Source organism: Zosterops lateralis (assembly GCF_965231275.1).
Source record: "Zosterops lateralis genome assembly, chromosome: 9".
NCBI lineage: Eukaryota > Metazoa > Chordata > Aves > Passeriformes > Zosteropidae > Zosterops > Zosterops lateralis.
This window is the reverse complement of record NC_139769.1, coordinates 2,211,224-2,231,149: the sequence shown is the minus strand read 5'-3', so window position 1 is coordinate 2,231,149 and position 19,926 is coordinate 2,211,224. Positions and strand designations below refer to the sequence as shown.

Sequence of the window (19,926 nt, the reverse complement as noted above, 5' to 3'; positions counted from 1 at the left end):
CCAAGAGAATGAAAAGGGGGTGAGAGTGAAGGGTTTAAAAGTGAGGCCTGTGGTGCATCACAGAGAGATTCTGGAGTCTCTTTTGCTGGAGATACCCAAGGCTGTCTGGACACAACCCTGTGCCCGAGCAGGGGGGTGCCACCAGATGACAACACTGTGGTCCCTTCCAGCCCGACCCACCCTGGAATTCTGTGTTATTAGAGTCATTATATTATTATATGTGCTATTATATTATTATTATTATGAGCTTTACGTACCGATTGGTTCCCAGATATGGTCTCCAAGCTGTGAAGGCTGAGGAGCTGCTCCCCAGCCACCTGGCATGGTAGGAAAACACGAATCCCAGACTGGTTTAGGTTGGAAGGGGACCTTAAAGTCCATCCAGAGACACCTTCCACTATCTCGGGCTGCTCCAAGCCCCATCCAGCCTGACCTGGGACACTTTTAAGGCTCCAGGAGCAGTTAATCTTCTCCGGGCACCCTGTGCCAGGCCCTCCTCACCCTCACACCCAAGAACTCCCTCCCAATACCCAACCCAACCCCGCCCTCTAGCAGCGGGAACCATTCCCTTTCCCCTGCCGCTTATCCACAATCCCTCTCCAGCTCTCCCGGAGCCCCGTTAGGCACCGGACAGAGCTCTGAGCTCCCCCCAGAGCGCTCCCTCCTCGCGGAGCCGACGGCAGCGCTCCCGGCCCGGCCGCGGCCATGGCGGCGCCTCCGCTCCCCGAGGCGCTCCCGCCCCGCGCAGGCGCACTGCGCGCCCGGAAGGCGCGGCGCGGGCGGAAGCGCGAGCGCGGCCCCAGCGCGGGGACGGAGAAACGGCGGGCGGCCCCGGGACACCGAGCGGGGCTCGGGGATAGAGACACAGAGAGACAGAGAGAGGAGGCTGAGCGGCTCCAGGAGGTGAGCGGGATGTGCGGTGACCGGGGTGAGAGAGCTGGGGGGTGAGCCGGGTGAGGGCGCTGAGGGTTTAGGGGGCTGAGGGAGAACACGCTGAGGGGGATGAGGGGCTGAGGGAGAACCGGCTGAGGAGGCTGAAAGGTTGAGGGGGCCGAAAGGCTGAGGGAGAACGGACTGAGGGGGATGAGGGGCTGAGGGAGAACGCGCTGAGGGCGCTGAGGGAGAGCGGGATGAGAGGGGTGAGAGGCTGAGGGACAGCGGGCTGAGGAGGCTGAGGGGAGAACGGGCTGAGGGGGCCGAAAGGCTGAGAGAGAACAGACTGAGGGGGATTAGGGGCTGAGGGAGAGCGGGATGAGAGGCGTGAGAGGCTGAGGGAGAACGGGCTGAGGAGGCTGAAAAGTTGGGGGGGCCGAAAGGCTGAGGGAGAGCGGGGTGAGGAGGCTGAGAGAGAACAAGCTGAAGGGGCTGAAATGTTGAGAGAGAACAGGCTGAGGGGGCTGAAAGAGAACAGGCTGAAGGGGCTGGAAGGGTGAGGGAGGATGGGCTGAGGGGAGTGAAAGGCTGAGGGAAAACAAGCTGAGGGGGCTGAAAGGCTGAGGAAGAGTGGGCTAAGCGGGCTGAAAGGCTGAGGGAGAACGGGCCGAGGGGGCTGAAGGCTGAGGGAGGACGGACGGGCTGAGGAGGCTGAAAGGCTGAGGAAAAACAGGCTGAAGGGGCTGAAAGGCTGAGGGGGAGCGGGTCGAGGAGATTTAGCAGGGTCCGCCGGGTGGGCTCACAGCTCGGCCCCGCAGCCCCAGCCCGCCCTGGGGCTCTGGGGAGGCCGGGGCACAGCCAGTGTGGGAGCAGGGGGTGATGTGAGGGATAAACCCGCCTCCTGACAAGGGTTAGGGAAACAGCAGGGTTATAGACAGGTATTGCTGCAACAAATTAAACTCTTCATTCGGTGTGTGCGTTTTTCAGCTGCTGAAACGTGTGCTGACACCTCTTATAAAGCAAGTTCTGTTCAGGGCCGTGCGTCTGTGGCTGAGTTCTGTCAGCTGCCTTGGGCCAGGAGTGGGTGGTTTGTATTGATGTTGTTTATCTGAGTCTTCCTCGTAGGCAGTGTGGAAGGATAGCATTTTTTAAATTTTATTTTATGTTATTTTATTTTTTTTTTTTGGCTGTGATTTTCACCTCGCCTTACAGGTGGGATCTTGAGAGACCCTCAAGGTGTTGCACATCCAGAGGAAGGTGAAAAGTTTGAGATTGGCCAATTAACCGGCTTTATTATCCCCTAAAAATCATTCCTTGTCTAACATTGTTACCCACAGGATACCAAGAATTAAGAGTTTTGAGAGAAAGAAACTCAATATCCCAGAAAACAATTGTTTTTCCAAATGTAGAGAATGGCCAAAGGAACCAGAGGTGTGGGATTCTGTAGGTGAGGCTGGTGCTGTGTAATAATTAAGAAGGTAAAATTAATTAATTGATGTTGTGGCAAGATAGAAAAGAAGGAAAGCTGTATCTCTTATTTAGATAAAAGTGCCTCCCCTGTGGCACAGGTGAAAACATGCAAATATCAGTGTTCACCTTTCTACCTATAGATGGAGATCTGCTGCCACAGATTTGTATTAGTAATTAACTTCTTTTTTCCCCGTGGTGGTGGGTCACACCTTTATTTGAATAGTAACTAGATATGGGTGGAGTTGGAGAAGAATAACCTAACCATGCCTTAGATGTTGCTTGAAAACAGCAGGTCTGTGCTTCTATATGGGGCTTTTGGTCTTGGTAAATAATAAGTGTTAAAGTCACTTAGGTCAAATTAGGCCTTTTCTGCAAGGAAAGTCTGTGTTGTACCCTTCAGGACTGGAGCAGTTTCTTCCTCACTTTTTTCCCTAGTTCAAACTAATTTTTTTTTTCCTTTGGGTGGAAGTTTGCATATTCTGTAGTTAGTGGTTTGATTTTTAGGTGTTGTTTTTTTTTTTTTTTTTTTTTTTGTTTTTTTTTTTCTGCAAAGAGCCACATAATAATTTTCCCGTTTCCTGATTTCTGAGTTTAATGCACACAACCTTCTCAATTTCACAAACCTGGCAATATTCCTTACATCTACTGCATCCTTAGTGTGGTGAAATAACCTTGGTGGGGCATCAGCCCTGTTGCTTTTTGGGGGTAGAAGGATGTAGAATAATATCTCCTGACACTGATTAACTTTAAAATAACTTTATTCTGTTGAAACCAGCAGTGGTGCCTGTACCAGAGGTGCTCTTAACTGAGGAAATAAATAATCCTGGAACATTGACTCACCTTTAAACCCCTGTGCTTGTTAAATACAGCGAGTTATTACTGCAGGGATTGCCCAGCAGCCGTGGCTGAGCACAGGGGCCTGGCTGGTGCTGTGGCAGTGCTGGTGCTGTTTCCCCAGGTGTCTGCAGTGTCCCCAGGTGGCTGCAGTGTCCCCCAGGTGTCTGCAGTGTCCCCAAGGCTGGCCATGGAGAAGTGGAGCCTGATGACAGTGACGGTGCTGTTGGCGCTCACCGTGCGCTGGGCCGTGTCCCTGGGCTCCTACTCTGGTAAGGACAGGCTGGGTGGCCTCAGGGACAGGGGGAAATGAAAATAAATGCTATTTGCTGATCGTTTGTTTATTGTTTCTATAAAGTCATAAATAGGAAGCAATGTGTTATGTCAACTTGTTATATTTTAGTTCCTCTTCATTTCCCCAAGAATTTGTTTTCTTATTTTTTGAAGCATGCCATGATTAACATCACAGTTGGGAGAAAAACACTGGAAAAACCACCATAAGTTGTGTGGTTTTTTTTTTTTTTTTTTTTTTTTTTTTTTTTTTTTTTTTTTTTTTTTTTTTTGTTTTGTTTTGTTTGTTTGTTTGTTTGTTTGTTTTTTTGTTTTAATGGTGCTGATGATCATTTTGGAGAAAAAAACACTGGAAAAAAACACCATAACTTTTTTTTTTTTTTTTTTTTTTTTGGGTGGTGCAGATGATCATTAATATCTTAGGATCAATATCTGGCTGTTTTCCCCTTTATTTGCAGAATATTGCAGTCCACTTGTACACTTGCCTCATGCTGTCCTTGAAATTCTGTAGCAGATATCACCTTATTATTTATATTTTTATTTAGCTTATATTTAACTAATCCTGGTGCTAATGAAGACAGTGCAGAGGTGACATGCAGTGAGCAATGACTCTGCCTTGTAGCTGAACCTCCTTAAGCTTGTTTACAGCAGGAGCCAGAGCTACATTCTAGTAATGGATGAGTTTTTCTCCTCCCTGTGTCAGAAGGCTTGCAAAGAATTAGCAAGTTCCTTTCCCACACTTGGAATAAGCTGGCACAAGGCTTGCTCTCTGCAAATTTCAAAAAAAAGATAAAAAATGAATCAATGCTTTCAATGCTCATCAGCCCAAAGAATCACAAGTTAAATTCTGCTCTGGTTTGTTGAGGCAATGGGGAGCCTCATCCCCTGAGTAGCTGGAGCTGCTCAGGAGCTTTGTGGTGATTTTAATTCTGGGGTTTATTTACTTGAAGAATTTCTTGAAGCTGAACTGCATTTCCAACTGTTTTGGTTTGAGTTTGCTTTTTCAAAATGCCATTTCTGAGAGATCTGTAGGTACCTGAGGTTTTTACCCATCTCTAGGCATGGACCACCCTGTCCTCAGGCACACACTGAATTTCTCTTGCAGTGCAGGAGGATTTATTTAGAATTCCGTTGCTAACTGGATTTTTGTGAGTTGATTTAATTTCAAACCAGCCAAGATTGTGGAAGAGAGTCTAAAATAAAGCCTGAGCTAAAATAACAATTTTAAAATCCTATTTCCTCCACAGCACTGATATAACTGCTTTTGGAATAGGAAAACAATCTGATCCAGTCCAGCAAATTATCAAAGCTTAACTTTGAGCATTGGCTGGCTGTAAAAAGACAAACCCCAGTGTTAGAGCTGTCAAACACATAAATCCACTGGGATTATTTTTTTCTCTTTGACTTCCTGCAGATGTGATAAACTTTTAATTCCACCCTCACTTACTGTGCACCCTTGGATCTCTGTCTCATTCCCTGTTCTTTGCCATCAGCTTGCTTTTGGATCTGCCTCTGGAATTAAATGAAAAAGCAGAAACTAAAACCTGGTTTTCAAAAGTTACCATTAGTGATGACCTGGAGAATTATTGAGGAAAAATTTGGTTTTATAGGTTAATACATAATTTTTTAATGCATTGCCAAACCCCTGCTGAATACAGGTGTTGAGAGGCAGCTTCAAACCCTTAAAAAGTCTGTTCCCAGGGTAACAATAAAACTGAATAAGAGCACCACTTTTAATGGATTTGTGAACCTTTTAAAATAAAATATTCCAGTTCTATTAATTTTTAAATCAGTTTGTCTGTGTACTTGGTGCTTTCTGGAGATGGAAGGTAAATGTGCATTATCAAATTCACTGATCAGTAGTTGGCTTTTAATAATTAAACCTTTGGATTAAGATATTTTGATTATTCTGAAGCAAATTAATTTTTTTTTCATTCCTTTTTTCCCCTAAGACTGAGATATTGATACACACACAAACACTCTAAAATTTGGGTAAATATCTATTTTCTATTTCAGTAATCCAGATTCTTTGTTCCACTGGACTTACAGCTACAGAATTGGCACTGATGAAACCCCAGTGACTTATTGGGGAAACTTCAAGCTGAATGTGTGAGAGGGGAGATAATCTTCCACCACCCAGGAAGAAATTAGCAGAGATAAGAGAATAAATTGCACATTGCTGAGCTGGTGGGATTCCCACAAACATAGATCACTGGTAAAACCAGAGATGGCTTTCCTATATTTTAAAGAACCTCTTAAATCTCTGTCTGGCTCATGTCAATATTTCACTGGGAGCACAATCAGTCCAGTTCTGTTCTCAATGATCAGGTTAATAGAAGTAAATAAACTCTGGGAAGATGCTTTGCAGGCTGCCATTATCACATTGACATCTGAAGTATTTGCATTGATAAAGCTTTTTTTTTTTTTTTCCCATGAAAATGACAAATAATAATATTATAATGATATTAATAATAAGGTACCATGACATGGCTGAAACACAAGTGAGAATATTGACAATTTTCACATACCAAAGGAGTGCAGCAGCTCCCACAGAATTCTGTAACGTGTCCATTATGTGCATTTTCCTAGTTCAGGGAAAGTACCACATTTTTCATCTGCACTTGGAAATGATTTTTTTTGTCAGATGAGGAAGCAGTTCTTCACAGCAGAGTATCTTGATAAATGCTCATTGCAGAAATCTCCAGAAAGCCAAAAGAACACATAACTTCTTTTTTTTTTCTCTCTTTCAGTTAGACTGCATGATGAGATCTCTATTTGCTCTCAATATAGAGGAATGAAGAATAAAATTAGTAATTAATATGCACTACATAACTGAAGGAAAGCAATCCATAAACCAAATAATGTCCTAAATGCTGTGTCCTCTCTTTTTTAGGGGCAGGAAAACCACCCATGTATGGAGACTACGAGGCTCAGAGGCACTGGCAAGAAATCACCTACAACTTACCCATCAGGCAGTGGTAGGTGCTGCTTACAAAGGGAGAAAATCCTTGTCTTTTACACCTCTGAGTTCATTGTTTCCTCCCATGATCCAGGAGATTTTTAAATCTGTGAGTTCTGGATTTAAGGCTAGCAAGCTTCATTTGTACAGATCACATAAAACCAGGAGAATTATTCTAAATATTTTATTTATTTTTTGCGTTATTCCTAATATTCTTTAGAGTAAAAATTTAGTCCATATAGGTGCTACAACTCAAATTGGAATATATTGAAATTCCAGCAAGGCCAGAGGTGCTCTGTGTGTGTGTGGTGTGATTTTCCCCTGGCTTTATGTTGGGGAACAGACTAATCTGATAAAATAGAAAATTAATTCACTTACGTTCTGTAAATACATGTGAACTCTGCAGATGGTTCTGTGAACTGACCTCAAATCATCCTATTGTTCCTATATTATCATTTTTGTCCTTTTTTTTTCTTTCTGGGCTATCCAAGCCCTGACTGTGGCAGAGTTGGGATGAGAAGTGTTACATAACAATGGAGTTGGCAGTTGATCCACTCTGCTACACTGAGCTGTGTCTCCTTAAAATTAGGAGTTATAGCAGCCAATATCCCCAGGCATTCCCAGGGGCCAGATCAGACTCTGCTGCAGGCTGGCTTTAGCTGAGGGGCTGCCAGGTGGGCACCCTGGACTTGTGTTTGCTCTCTGGTTTTGTAATTAATGTCATTTTATATTTGTAATTGAAGGGTTTTTAGGGTTGGGTGTGCTTTGGGAATTAAATCTCTAATACAGCAAAGTGGGTGTGTGGAAAAACGCATCTTGGCTGACATGGAACGGATTACATTCTAGAATTTAAATGGTTTTGGTTTGTATTATCCTTTAAAGTCTTGATGTTATTTACTAAAGGCTGCTTTAGGAACATCCTTTCTTATTCTATTGCTAATTAAAACTCTGAAAGCTTCCTTACTAAACATCACTGGATATATAAGGGTTGTTTTTCTTTTTTTATTGAAAACTTTCTGGAAGGTAAAATGAAAAAATAAACCTCCAAAACTGACAAGTTCCCTGAAAGTTCCAAACTCTGACATTCATGAAGGATCTGCATTGCCTTGGCAGGAGCAATCCTCAATTGTAAAATAAGAGACAGAGATGCAACTCAAAGAAATATGATTTATCATCAGTTCAGAAGACACTTCAGGCAGCTCATAAAGAATTCAAGAAATATAATTTACTATAATAAATGTCAGAAAAGGGGCTGCATTTGAAGAGAGGAAGTGGAAGAGCCAGTAGCCTGCCCCGTGGCAGTGGGGGCAGGCAGGGAGATGTTTCACTGGCAGATGGGAAGGGGCTGCTCCTCACTGCTGCAGCTTTTCCGTGCACAAACCTCTCTGATCTCATTTTAAGGAGGTGACTTCATTTTGATTGCTGCCATAGAAATCCTGACACAACAAAATCCCAAATGGGAAAATGCTTTTCCTTCCTTTCACCTGATCCACCTGGGTTTGCAGGTAGAACCAGGAGTTTCCCTCTCCACTGAAGTGACCTTTAGCAGCTTATTTTACAAACACAAATGTGAAAACTCTGCATCATTTCTGCTGTTATTTTGTTGCTTGAGACTTAATTAATGTGAAGTAAAATGAAGCAGGTGTAGATGTTGCCACCTTCTATTTTGGATTTGGAATGCATTTAATATTCAGCCTTTCCTTGAGTCAAAACCAAGCTGGAAATGCAGCCTTTAAATTGAAATTTTTATTTTTTTTTTTTAGGTATTTCAATACAAGTGACAACAACCTGCTGTACTGGGGCCTCGATTACCCACCTCTCACTGCCTATCACAGTTTTGTGTGTGCTTACATGTAAGTTCAGTGTTTGAAATCCTGTTTTAAATCCATTTTTCTCTCTGGATATTCAATTTTCCTTATAAAATGGATCTGGGATGCCCAGGGAAAAGTGCTGTAGGAACAGGGGGCATTGCCTGGGAAAAGCTCTTGTGTGTGCAGAGCCCAAGTGACATTTGATGAGTGGATATCATGTAAATAGAATTCTGTTATTGGAATACTTTTTCCACAAGGGCTTTGCTGCTGTTGGAATGAGACTTATGGAATAAGAATGTAGGTTAAAGTGCACAGGCACAGCTATGTGGGGCATCTGTGTGAACTGTAAATGGTTTATATTTAATACTTAAGCATGAAAAGTATTTACAATTGTTTTTTTTTAAAGTCCCTGGACCCAGACTGGAGGTGGTTATCTTGTCCTAATAAATATTGTATTCCATTTTTACTGTTTCCAAAGGTTATTTTTTTTAATTGTGAACCAGTCTATAGTGTAAACTGATCTAGTGGTGAGGAAAAGCTTTCATTGATCACTATTGCTCTCAGAAATATTCCTTCTCATTCATCTTAATTCTTGGAATCTGCTCCTGTGTGTGTCATCTTTATTGCTGCAAGGAGTGTAAAGGGAAATGAGAACTGTCTGCATTTTGATGTGTCTGTACTTTGTTTTACAGTGCAAAGTTAATAAATCCTGATTGGGTTGCTCTGCACACATCTCGGGGCTATGAGAGTCAGCCCCATAAGTTATTTATGCGTACAACAGGTAGGAAGATTATATTTCCTTGGCATCACCCTGCACATTTGTCTTGCTTACTAATTCAGCATGTTTAATATGCAGCTTCTCTCTCTTTGCTGGTTCATTCTCAGGTTTTTAGTTGGGTGGCTTTGCAGGTCCATTTCTGAGCCAAATTCCTGCGTTGTTTCCTCTTCTGCCATCGTTTGTGAAGCTGATAGATATAAAATGTAGAAACAAGTTTTCAACCCAATTAATTAATTGAAAACTCTAAAACACAACTACTCTTTGTAGCCCACTTTTAAACCCTTATAGACCCACTTTTTAATTTTGAAAATGCTCTTATTTTCCCTTCTATTCTGATAAACAGTCTTTTTTTTTTTAGCTTAACTTGGTTTATATTGTAAAATTATTTTACATGTAGCCTGGCATTTACTGACTTAACCTCTGGAGGTATCAGAGATCTTCATTAGGAGCTGATCTCAAAGGCAGAGATATTTGATATTATTACTGTGAGCACAAAAGTAAAAATTTATTTTGCCGCTTGTATTCTAAATTTGTCTTACACCATTTGATTATTTTGAACTGCAAACAAAAGCAGGAGGAGATTTGTACCATAATTATCAGCTGCAGCAGCAGAACAGCAAACAATGACCCAATGAACTCGTGTTTCTGGTTACTATTTTCTTTCATTTGAAATGTCTTTTGCTTTCTGATGGCAACAGCAGAATTTGTTGGTCATCAATAGCTTTTCTGTACTTCACAAACCTCTCAGTCTGCTCTCTGGTAATTGATTGAATTGAAAAAAAAAAAAAAATCACTAGTATTTAATTACCCTTGAAATGGTCTTTATTAATTTTGAAATCAACTCACTTGACACAACTCTGATGGATCTGGAGAGCTGATAAACACTTTTTAACAGGGGCCATTAGAAGAGTGCATTAAAATAATTCAGGGTGGTCAATGGCAGCTTTATTTTAAGCACCAGTGTATTTGTTTTGCTAACACCTTGGGTATATTTGTTTAGTTGTGGCTTAAGCTGGCAAAACAATTCATCCCTGGATAACTGAAATAATTTAAACATCTCCTTTCCCTCTTGGAGCCACTGCACATTTGCTGAAAGTGTGGTGGAAATCTGAGGTTTTCCTTGAGTATTTAAGCCAACTCAGGAAGAATTCACCTGCTGGACATACCCTGGGCAGGGGAACCTGCTGCTGTTCTCTCCTCCCCTCTGACAAATCCTTGCTGTAGGCAGGAGATCAAAGCCAAATCCCTGCTTTCAGTCTCCTCCTCCCCATCCCTGCTAATTCACACAGAGATTGGGACAATCTGGACTTTCTTCAGTGTGTCCCAACTTCTCTGTCCTGTCCCACGACCTGGGTGCAGGCAGGGCTGGTTTCTTTGGGGCATTCCCAAATGCCTGCCCTGCCTGTGGCATGTGAGGAACTAGAGAGTGACTGAGGCTGTGCCAGCAGCCAGGACAGCTGAACACGTGGAAGCAGCAGCTTTGGGACATCAGAAATGAGCCTTAGAAACATTAACAAGATCAAATTCTGTAGATCTGGTTCTTTTTGTCCTTTGAAGTGGAACTGCCCGGTTTATTTCTGATATTTCAATGTTTATTTGCTTGTGTTTTTTCCCTCCTCCTTGTGGTAAGATTCTAATGGAAAGTTAATCTTTATTTTTCAGTGTTTGTTGCTGATTTGCTGGTTTATATCCCTGCAGTTATTTTATATTGCTTTTCTTTGAAAGAAACATCTGCTAAAAAAAAGGCAAGTACCTGGTGTGTGTAAATTAAACTAAGAAAACACTGTTAGAACAGAGTAGAAATGTAACACTGAGTTAATTAACACCTAGAACACCCTGATGGCTTCCATGTAAAACTGATGCAATCATACAGCTCATATTATAGGCTTTTCACCGAAAAACATTTAAAAAGCCTTTATTTTATTTTACAGCAATTAAGTTAATGCTTTTAATAACAAGATTTTCTGTGAATTTTTTACTTGAGTGGTAAAGAAAAAAGATTTGTGGTGTGGCAGGGGGGGATTTGGGAACTGCTTTGTCTTGAACACTCCTTACAGCAGATTTTGGAATAAAAAGTCTCCTGATTTTTGGAGTGGTTTAAGGTGGGTGTAGGTGATCTTTGTGCTGTTGTTAAGGGCAAGCAATATTCAATATTTTCTCGTTTATTGCAAATCTTTATCCCTTTTTTTAACCACAAAATGTTCCTGACAGATGACTACTTGTAGAGAATAAGATTCCTACATACAGGATGCACCATGCAGGGGCACATTTTTGTACTGGAAGAGGAGAAGTTCCTCTTCCTAGTGTCTCATTTTGGACTCATTGTTCTTCCCCTCTCTTTTTTTCATCCTTCTTGCCAGGTTTCCAGTGCTCTCTGCATCCTGCTTTACCCAGGCCTCATCCTTATTGACCATGGGCACTTCCAGTATCTTTGTTCTGCATGGAGAAATCAATTCCTGTTGATGGAATAACTGTTCTTTGGTAGCTGAGCACGGGGTGACTTTTGTGTACAAACTTATCTGGGGAGTTCTGCCCAGCCCAGACAGAGATATCAAAGGAAACTGCAAGTCTGAAACATATTGGAGATAAAAATTATTGATATTGGCACAAATCAATCCCAACATGAATATCATTCTTCCCGTGCCTCCAGCTCATCTCCCTGTCAGTCACTTCACTGCAGGCAGCATCAGTGGGGCTGTGACAGGGAGCAGAGTGATGGGCTGTGCTCCTGTGATTTGTGTGTGCAGAGGGAGTCCCCTTAGATCTTGCTGGGATGGCAGAGCAGTGGCAGGTGGAGCTGTGTGAAATTCAGCTCTGTAAAACCTCCCCTTGTGCCTTGGCTGTGCAGTCAGGGAGGTGAGTTCAGGGCTGGCTCCTCCACAGTGGTGCTGGACACCTCCACAGGGTTTTTTTGTTAACAGCAACCCTGGGTTTATACTGGTTTTGTACTGGAACAGGCAATGCTGTCACTTCACCCCGTGCTGAAGGTACAGCAGCTGCTGGGAGGGATTTCCTGCAGATTTCTGTGCCAGCCCTGCCACCCTCCGAGCAGCTCCAGCCAGTCAGAGATTTGTTGCCCTGAGCTGCTGCACCTCTGCAACGTCAGGGCCTCTCTCAGTGTTGAGTTTGCTGATGTGAAATCAATGAGGTGTCAAATACACCTGGTGATGTGGAGTGGGAGATGTGAGTGGGCTGAGGGCTCCGTGGGCAGGCTGGATGTGTTGTCACAGCTGCTTAGGCTGACAGAGGGAAAACAAAATATTGTGACATTTCTGACAGTACAAGAAATACAAGGGACTGTTTACAAGGGATGGAATGATGGGACAGGAGGGAATGGCTTCCCACTGCCAGAGGGAGGGTTTGGATTGGATATTAGGGAGAAATTCCTCCTGGGAGGGTGGGCAGGCCCTGGCACAGGTGCCCAGAGAAGCAGTGGCTGTCCCTGGACCCCTGGAAGTGCCCCAGGCCAGACTGGAGCACCCTGGGGCAGTGGGAGAAGTCCCTGCCATGGCAGGAGTGGCACTGGATCAGCTTTAAGGTCCCTTCCAATTCCAGCCAGTCTGGAATTCTGTGTCTACTGTTTTTTCTAAGTTTTTTTTTTAAAAAAACAAGTAAAACCCAAAGCTAATAAATACCTTGTTTCAGTGTAATAGTAAGTGTAACTTAGTCTCCTCAAAATCTCCTGAGCCTGGGAAGCTCTTTAGAAAGTCACAAGGCAGTAACTTGTTTTTAGCAACTATTACTCATTGTTTGAGCAGGAGTAGCAGCTCAGGGAACTGGTCATGGATGAGGGTGCCCTGTGTGTGGAACAGCATCACAAATCCCTCAGAAGTCCTTGAACTAGATTATACATAATTTAAACACTGACATATTTGAGTATTCTGCAGGTGTCTTGTGGGAGCTGGAAGGGGGAGTTCGTGAGAGTTTTCTCATTACTCATGGAAATACCAAGAGGAAAATGTTGCTTGTTGCAGAGAACTGTCACTGCCACCAAAATCTGGGTTGGTTGAATACACATTACACGTGTAATTAACAGACAGAATTTACCCTCAGAGTTGCCTGGGCAAGCTCTGCCTCAAACTTTGGAAATCTAAAAATGACACTTACAATGGAAATATTTTTTTTTATCTCTGTGTGCAACACAGTCACAACTGGCAATGTGTCCTTAAAACTAACTTGGCAAAACTCATTTTACAAGCTATTTCTGCTTTCCCTCAGGGTATTAATTGCTGCCTTCCAGAAATGAGATGTGTATCTTGTCCTTGACATAAAAAACCATATACAACTCAGTGAGCCTTGGCTTGGCCCTGTGGGCTGTCCTTTGTTTGTGCCATGACTGGGACCTCCTGGGCTCCGTGGCGTTCTGCTTGGCCTTAAATTACAAACAAATGGAGCTCTACCATTCCCTGCCCTTCTTTTGCTATTTACTTGGAAAGTGCTTCAAGAAGGGGCTGAAAGGAAAGGGGTGAGTGGGTTTAGATTGTTTTATCTTCCTCAGGAATCAGCCTGGCACGGGGAATGGCATTGTCCAGTGCAGGTGGGCATTGCTGGGTTCATTTCTGTGGGATGTGCCGCAGTCCTGCAGGGTGAGCACTGTGAGGTGTCCCAGTCTTGCAGGATGAACATTGCTGTTGCAGCCCTGCAGGATGAGCCTTGCTGCAGGCTCTGCCCTGCCCTGCTGTGCTGATGTTCTGTCCTGTTGCAGGTTGGTGCTCTTGGCTAAACTGGCAGGGACAGTGCTGTTGTCCTTCGCTGCCTGCTGGCTCCCGTTCGGCACCGACGTGGAACAAATCATGCAAGTACTCAGAAGACTCTTTCCCATTGACAGAGGCTTGTTTGAGGCATGCATGTTTTCTTCTCCCACCCACTGCCCTGTCCTGTATTCTTAGATCCCTGGAGAAACCTTCAGCCTGACCTTTAGGATTTCATGGGGGAGACGCAGCGCGGGGCGAGTAACTCGAGCCGGCTTCTTCAGCAGTCCTTTCTTGCCAGTTATTTAATCCAGTGTTTAACCCCAGCTCAGCTGGCATCTTCCAGGATATTATACCAGCAGACAACACTTATCCCATCATCAAACCCATACTTCAATCCATACATTTTTCCATTGAAATAGATTCCATAGTAATTGACAGTGTCAGAAGATGTAACCTTGAAAGTCAATGGCTTCAGCCCCTTGGGCTCTGCTCCCCTCTTTTCGATGGGATTAATTTTTTTTTTAATGGTATTTTAGATACAGCCTAGAACTTCCTTTTTGACTCACCTTGTGCACTTTCCATAATATTTTCCAAAAGGTTTTGGCCACTTCTGTTTTTGGTTTTGCTCAGGCTGTGGACACAGCCATGCTGAAGGTGCTGAGCCTTAATCCAGTCACTCAGTTCCTCATTTACCCAATGGCAATGCCACAGGAATTTGGGATCAAGGAAAGGGTTCTCATGTCCCTGGTCACAGGGAGTTGCTGCTGTTTTAATTGGGGCACAAGTTAAGGCTTAACCCAGAAAATGAAGCTTTGAATTTCCAGGTTGTCACAGGGATTAAAGCAAATTTTCGTGTAGTTTGATTAATCTTAATTATTCTTTTAATCTTTTTTAGATGTAAATAATATCACAACTGGCATGTTTTTCCCCAAAAGTTAGTGCTGATGTACCAAAGGCAGTGGAGGTGTTCTTAGTGTATTCTCTGCTAGCTTATTTAAAAAACCCCAACAAACACCAAACAACCTCTCCAAAAAAGACACTCCCCCAAAAAACCACCAATGACCCTTTTCCTTGAGAATTATTTGAAATTCATAAAGAAATCTTTTTGCTCACCACACCTTTTATTCAGTACCAAGCTTTAAATGACAATAACCAATGAGTCTGAAAGAGCTGGAGGATTTTAGTCTAATATTAGCCCAAATATTTTCTGAGCTGCTCAGGGCACTGACTTGCTGGACGCTGATGGAGATAAAATGAGAATTTGTCCACGTAAGCAGCGCTCAGTAACTTGGCCTGGGGTGTGACAGGTTGTGTGCAGCTCCCATTTGTGTGCCAGTTCCCATTTGCAGCCTGGGAACACTTGCTGGTGGCTGGAAAATCAGCCTGGCTGGGAGGAGGAGGAGGAGGAGGAGGAGGAGGAGGTGGTGCTGCTGCCGGGGCCGTGTCCCCCGCAATCCCCGGCAGATTCCGGGCCCGACGGGGCTCAGTTGCTGCTGGGAGTTGTGTCTACACAGCTGTGCCTCCAGCAGCTGCCTGGGGATGAGTTTCACCAGCAGGAGAGCTGCAGTTACAAATTTAATTTTGAAAGTGATCCTAGCACAAGTGCTAATGTCTTTAGACTTCTTGATTTATTGAGGGTTAACTCTGTCAGTGCTAGCGAGCAGCGAGCAGGTACGGGAGGAAATGTGCACACAGAGAGGATTCACATGGAGCAGGGTTTACTCAGGGACAGCTTCACAGCCTTAACTCCACAAAATGTCTGCCCTCATGAGTTCAGTTGTCACCTCTTGTGCTGAAGAAGTATTTCTCACTGGTTTTGGAGCATGTTTTAATTGGCTCTCTTGAAACTTTCCATTTTTGAAGAGCAGAGTCATCCCCAGTACATCTGAGAATGTGATGTACACCTGCAAGTGCTATTTGCACTCTCATGGTAGAAACCCAACAATCCCCACCTCCCAAGCCCCAATGTTCCCACAAACATGAGTGTAATTTTATGTAATTATCACTGATTACCTTTTTATTTCCTTCCAGGATAAAGTAGCCAATATTTGGTGCAGTCTAAGTGTCCTTATAAAGATAAAGAATGTGATATCTCCTCGAACTCAGCTAAAACTCAGGTAAGACATAACTGCAGTGCCTTAGGTAGTTTTTTATCTGCAATATTTTTTGCAGGAGGAGTAATTTTTCTCCAATTGTGTTCTTTCCTGTACTGTGTTTTTCTGCCAAATCACGAGGGAGAAATATTGGGAATGTTTATGGCTGGAAAATTCCCAGCTTATTAATATAGTGATTTAAGCTGTTTGGTTAAAACTGAGTTAAATTTGCAAATTCAAAGAATTTAAATATCTTTCAACACTCTTAGAAATCAGAGCTCCTAGTTCTCCTTGACTCAGTGAAGAATTCAGCTCTGGCTCTGCAGAGTGAAGTGTTAATGGCTGCAGTCACTCATGTATTAAAACTGTTTTTCTTCCCCAATCCTTTAGTTTTGCTGTAACATTCCTGAGCCTGCTCCCTGCCTGTATCAAGCTCACTGTCCAGCCTTCCCTGCGAGGCTTTAAATTTGCCTTGGTGAGTGTTTGCTGTTCACTGCTCCTTGTTTTGGACCCACCACAAACTCTTGTGCAGGGCACAGAGGGTGGGAGCCATCAAATGCTGAAGAAATTGGTTAAAAAGTGATTTACTTCCTGAAATCCAGGGCTCTGACCTGTCCTTTAAACCCAGACTTGTTCCTTAAGCTCAGTTTTGTTTATTTAACTCTGTGTTTTTATTATCTTCCTCTGAAGAGCTTTTGGAAGATTCCACACACATTCAAACCTCATACAGAATTGAGATTTCTCTTTTTGTTTGGCTTCCAAAGTGCCAGTGTTTCTTCCTTCACTGGCTGCAAAATTCCATTAAAAATTCCCCAAATGGACATTGTGAGCTCATGAGTGGTTTGAAAATAAAATTATCCAATTTTCCAAAATGTTTGCCTTCTCTTAGTCACATCACTGAATTTGAGCACATTGCCATGACTCCCGTGCAAAAACTGAATTCTCCTTGAAATCAAAATTAGATGGAGCTGGGTCCTAAGTTTCAGACTTACAAGATAATTTCTCTTTTTAATTTTATCGCAACATTACATAAATTAACATTTGTCCTAAGAACTGGCTGGTTTTTATTTGGTGGGGAATAAAAAGACAATTTATTTGCTTTTCCTCTTGGCTGGTCATGATGAGAAGCAAAATTTTATGTCAAAACTGGGAATAATTCTTACCAGGAGTGGGATTTTCCAGTCCCTGTGTGTGGGAATATTGTGATCCCTTGCTCTTGTCAGGGAAGCTGAGCAAGAGTGAGGCTCCACCTGAAGGACTTTGTGACAAATTCTGGATAAACTTCCAAACAAGGTGGTTTTGGGAGGTGAGGGTGGGCCCAGGAGCTGCTCTGGCTGCCTGGGGTTTGCACTGCAGGAAATGCAGCAGGGAATGAGAAATGCAGGAGGAAATGCAGCAGGGAATGAGAAATGCAGGAGGAAATGCCGCAGGGAATGAGAGAACTCAGGTGGTTTGGTGCTGCCCACACCTGCAGAGCCCAAAGCACAGCTCTGCTCTGCAGTCCCAGGCTGACCCATCTCTGCTCTCTCTCCTAAGGTCAGCTGTGCCTTGTCATTCTTCCTCTTCTCCTTTCAAGTCCATGAAAAGTCTATTCTTCTCGTGTCAGTGTAAGTAAATCATTTTTCTGTGGATAAAATTTGATCTTTTCCTCGTCTTCTTCTTGCATGCTGCTTTCACTTACAAATATATCAGGTTTTAACAGCTCTGCAGATTTGCTTTTCTAAATCTCTTGTGAATGAAGGTGTGCAAGCACAGCCAGGCTGCTCTGCCCTTTTAGTGGTGGCTGTGGGGAGTCACCAGCACTGCTGTTCCATGGGGATATATATCCTACATAGATTGAGAGTGCTGGTTGATTAGGGAATGGCTGATATCTCTTTTTATTCTTATTATTCTAGCCCAGTCTGCTTAGTCATAAATGAAATCCCCTTTATGGCCACGTGGTTTCTACTCGTGTCAACTTTCAGGTGAGTTGGAAACTGTTACCAGAGCTGGAGAGGGACTGGGGACAAGGGATGGAGGGACAGGACACAGGGAATGGTTCCCACTGCCAGAGGGCAGGGCTGGATGGGAGATTGGGCAGGAATTGTTCCCCGGGAGGGTGTGGAAGTCCTGGAATAGAATTCCCAGAGCAGCTGTGGCTGCCCCTGGATCCCTGGCAGTGCCCAGGTTGGAGCAACCTGGGACAGTGAAAAGTGTCAGGATTGAAACAGGAGGAACTTTAAGATCTCTTCCAACCCAGACCCATCTGTGCCTCCATGAAACCCCTGTTCTGCTCCAGTTTGGGTAAGGATAAAGAGATTTACTGCTTTTCCCTCCTCTCCCGCACCCCGGCCCCGCCCAGCCTGCTGCCGCTGCTGCTCAAGGACGGGCTGCTGCTGCCCTACGCCGTCACCACGCCCGCCTTCCTGGCCGCGTGCCTCGCCTCCTTCTCCATCCTCGACAAGACCTCGGCAGAGGACCTGCAGCTCAAGGCCTTCTCCCTTTCCCTCAAGGGTTACACCTCCTGCTTTAAGGCCTTTCCCAGGATTGTCAGGAGCCTGGTAAGCAAATTTTATTCCTTTACTTCTTACTTGCAGCTTGTCCCAGCACTGAAGTCCCAGCACTGAGGGGGTGCTGTCACTTTCTGTGCCACATGGAAGAGTTGAGAGCAGGCAGCAGTGCAGGGGCAGCTGAGCTGTCTGAGGTGTTCCCCATCCCTTGCCTTGCAGTTCCTGCTGTCCCTGTCCCTGATGGGGATCCTGTCAGTGCTCAGTGCTGCAGCACCTCCTCCCCAGCGCCTCCCCGACCTGTTCCCCGTGGCCGTGGCCGTGCTGTCCTGCCTTCACTTCCTGCTCTTCCTGCTCTACTTTAACGTGGTGATACTCTGGGACTCCAAGAATAGAGGGCAGAAGAAAATCAGTTAATGGAGCTGGAGCTGCAGGACTGGGAGTGCTCAGTGAGAGGTGCCAGCACTGCAGAGGAGCCTGTGTGTGATGGACACAACTCGAGGAAAGCCAGGAAAAACCTTTTGCTTATTTAAACACAAAACAATCAAAGACTGTTTTAAAGGAGAAATATTTTGAAGAGCTTTGGGAAATGGGATTTGATTTGTTTTCTTTGGAAGTGTCATACTTTTGTTACCATTTGTAAACTTAAAATGCCTAATAAAGGACCAAATTTTGAATTAATGCTGAAATACTGAATTAGCAAAAGCAGCATGAAATTTTCTCCTTTCCCAGCATAAAAAGCACAAGGAAGTAGTGCAGGTAAAGTTTAAACTCATGCCTGGCAACACTGAAGTTGTGCCTTAGGACACAAACAGTCACTGTCCCCCCTTTGCTGTGGATCAGCAGCTCTAAAACTGCTGCAACTCTCTTCAACAGGACTGAAAAGCCAAAACTTTTGGTTCTACTGCAATAAAAGCTGAGGTGCTGCAGTGCAGTTTGAAAATACCCAAACCCCTTATTAAATTGCACAGCAATTTGCAGATGTAAACTGAACTCAACTCTGCAATTTCTCCCTGGGCACAGCTCAGCCTCCAAAGCCAATAATTCAGAGAATACAAATTGATTGAGTAATTATAAACATAACAAAGCATGGAGGAAGAAAATAAATCATAAAGCAATTTAGGGTCGTATAGTTTAATTAGGAGTCAGTCTTACCCTTGTTTTTTTTGTTTCTATATATAAATATAAAAGCAGCCCCCCCCTTGTTTAAAGGCTTCCCCTGTCACATTCCAGGCTGTCACTGCCCTCAGCCTCAGTGTGTGAATCAGCTGTTCTGGGAACTTCCAGCTGGGCCAGTTCTGAGCCCTGGCACTGCAGTCCCACAAAGCTCAGTGTGTATTTGTGCACTTTTTTCCAGGCTTATTTGTTATGGAAAAAATACCCCCAGGCAACACTGCCCCCCTGGCAGCTCAGAGAGGATGGAAAAGGGGTTCTGCAGTAGGAACCAGGATATTGGGGTTGGGCACAGTTCACTTTCCCTACATTGTAACAGTTCTCTATAAAACAACAAAACTTCATCTTTTCACAAGGATTTGGGATTTTCTGCAGCTCTGACTCTCAGCTGTGGCACTTCAGAGCTCTGCCCACAGCTCAGCCTTCCTGCAAGTGTGGGCTGAGAGACTGAGGGGTGTTGGGAC

At 44.0% G+C, this 19,926-nt stretch overlaps 1 protein-coding gene across 1 annotated transcript; it reads left to right on the top strand.

Moving 5' to 3' along the window:
- The first annotated feature begins 411 nt into the window (after window positions 1–411).
- ALG6 (ALG6 alpha-1,3-glucosyltransferase) lies at window positions 412–18,949 on the top strand. Its single transcript, XM_083867527.1, has 15 exons — window positions 412–903; window positions 3,302–3,449; window positions 6,362–6,446; window positions 8,191–8,280; window positions 8,931–9,019; window positions 10,679–10,761; window positions 11,377–11,441; window positions 13,296–13,481; window positions 13,722–13,857; window positions 15,742–15,827; window positions 16,194–16,278; window positions 17,340–17,410; window positions 17,699–17,767; window positions 18,145–18,343; window positions 18,512–18,949. Exons 1-15 carry the CDS (start codon window positions 706–708, stop codon window positions 18,704–18,706), a joined length of 1,785 nt encoding a protein of 594 aa, XP_083723653.1. The 5' UTR covers window positions 412–705; the 3' UTR covers window positions 18,707–18,949.
- The last annotated feature ends 977 nt before the right edge of the window (window positions 18,950–19,926 follow it).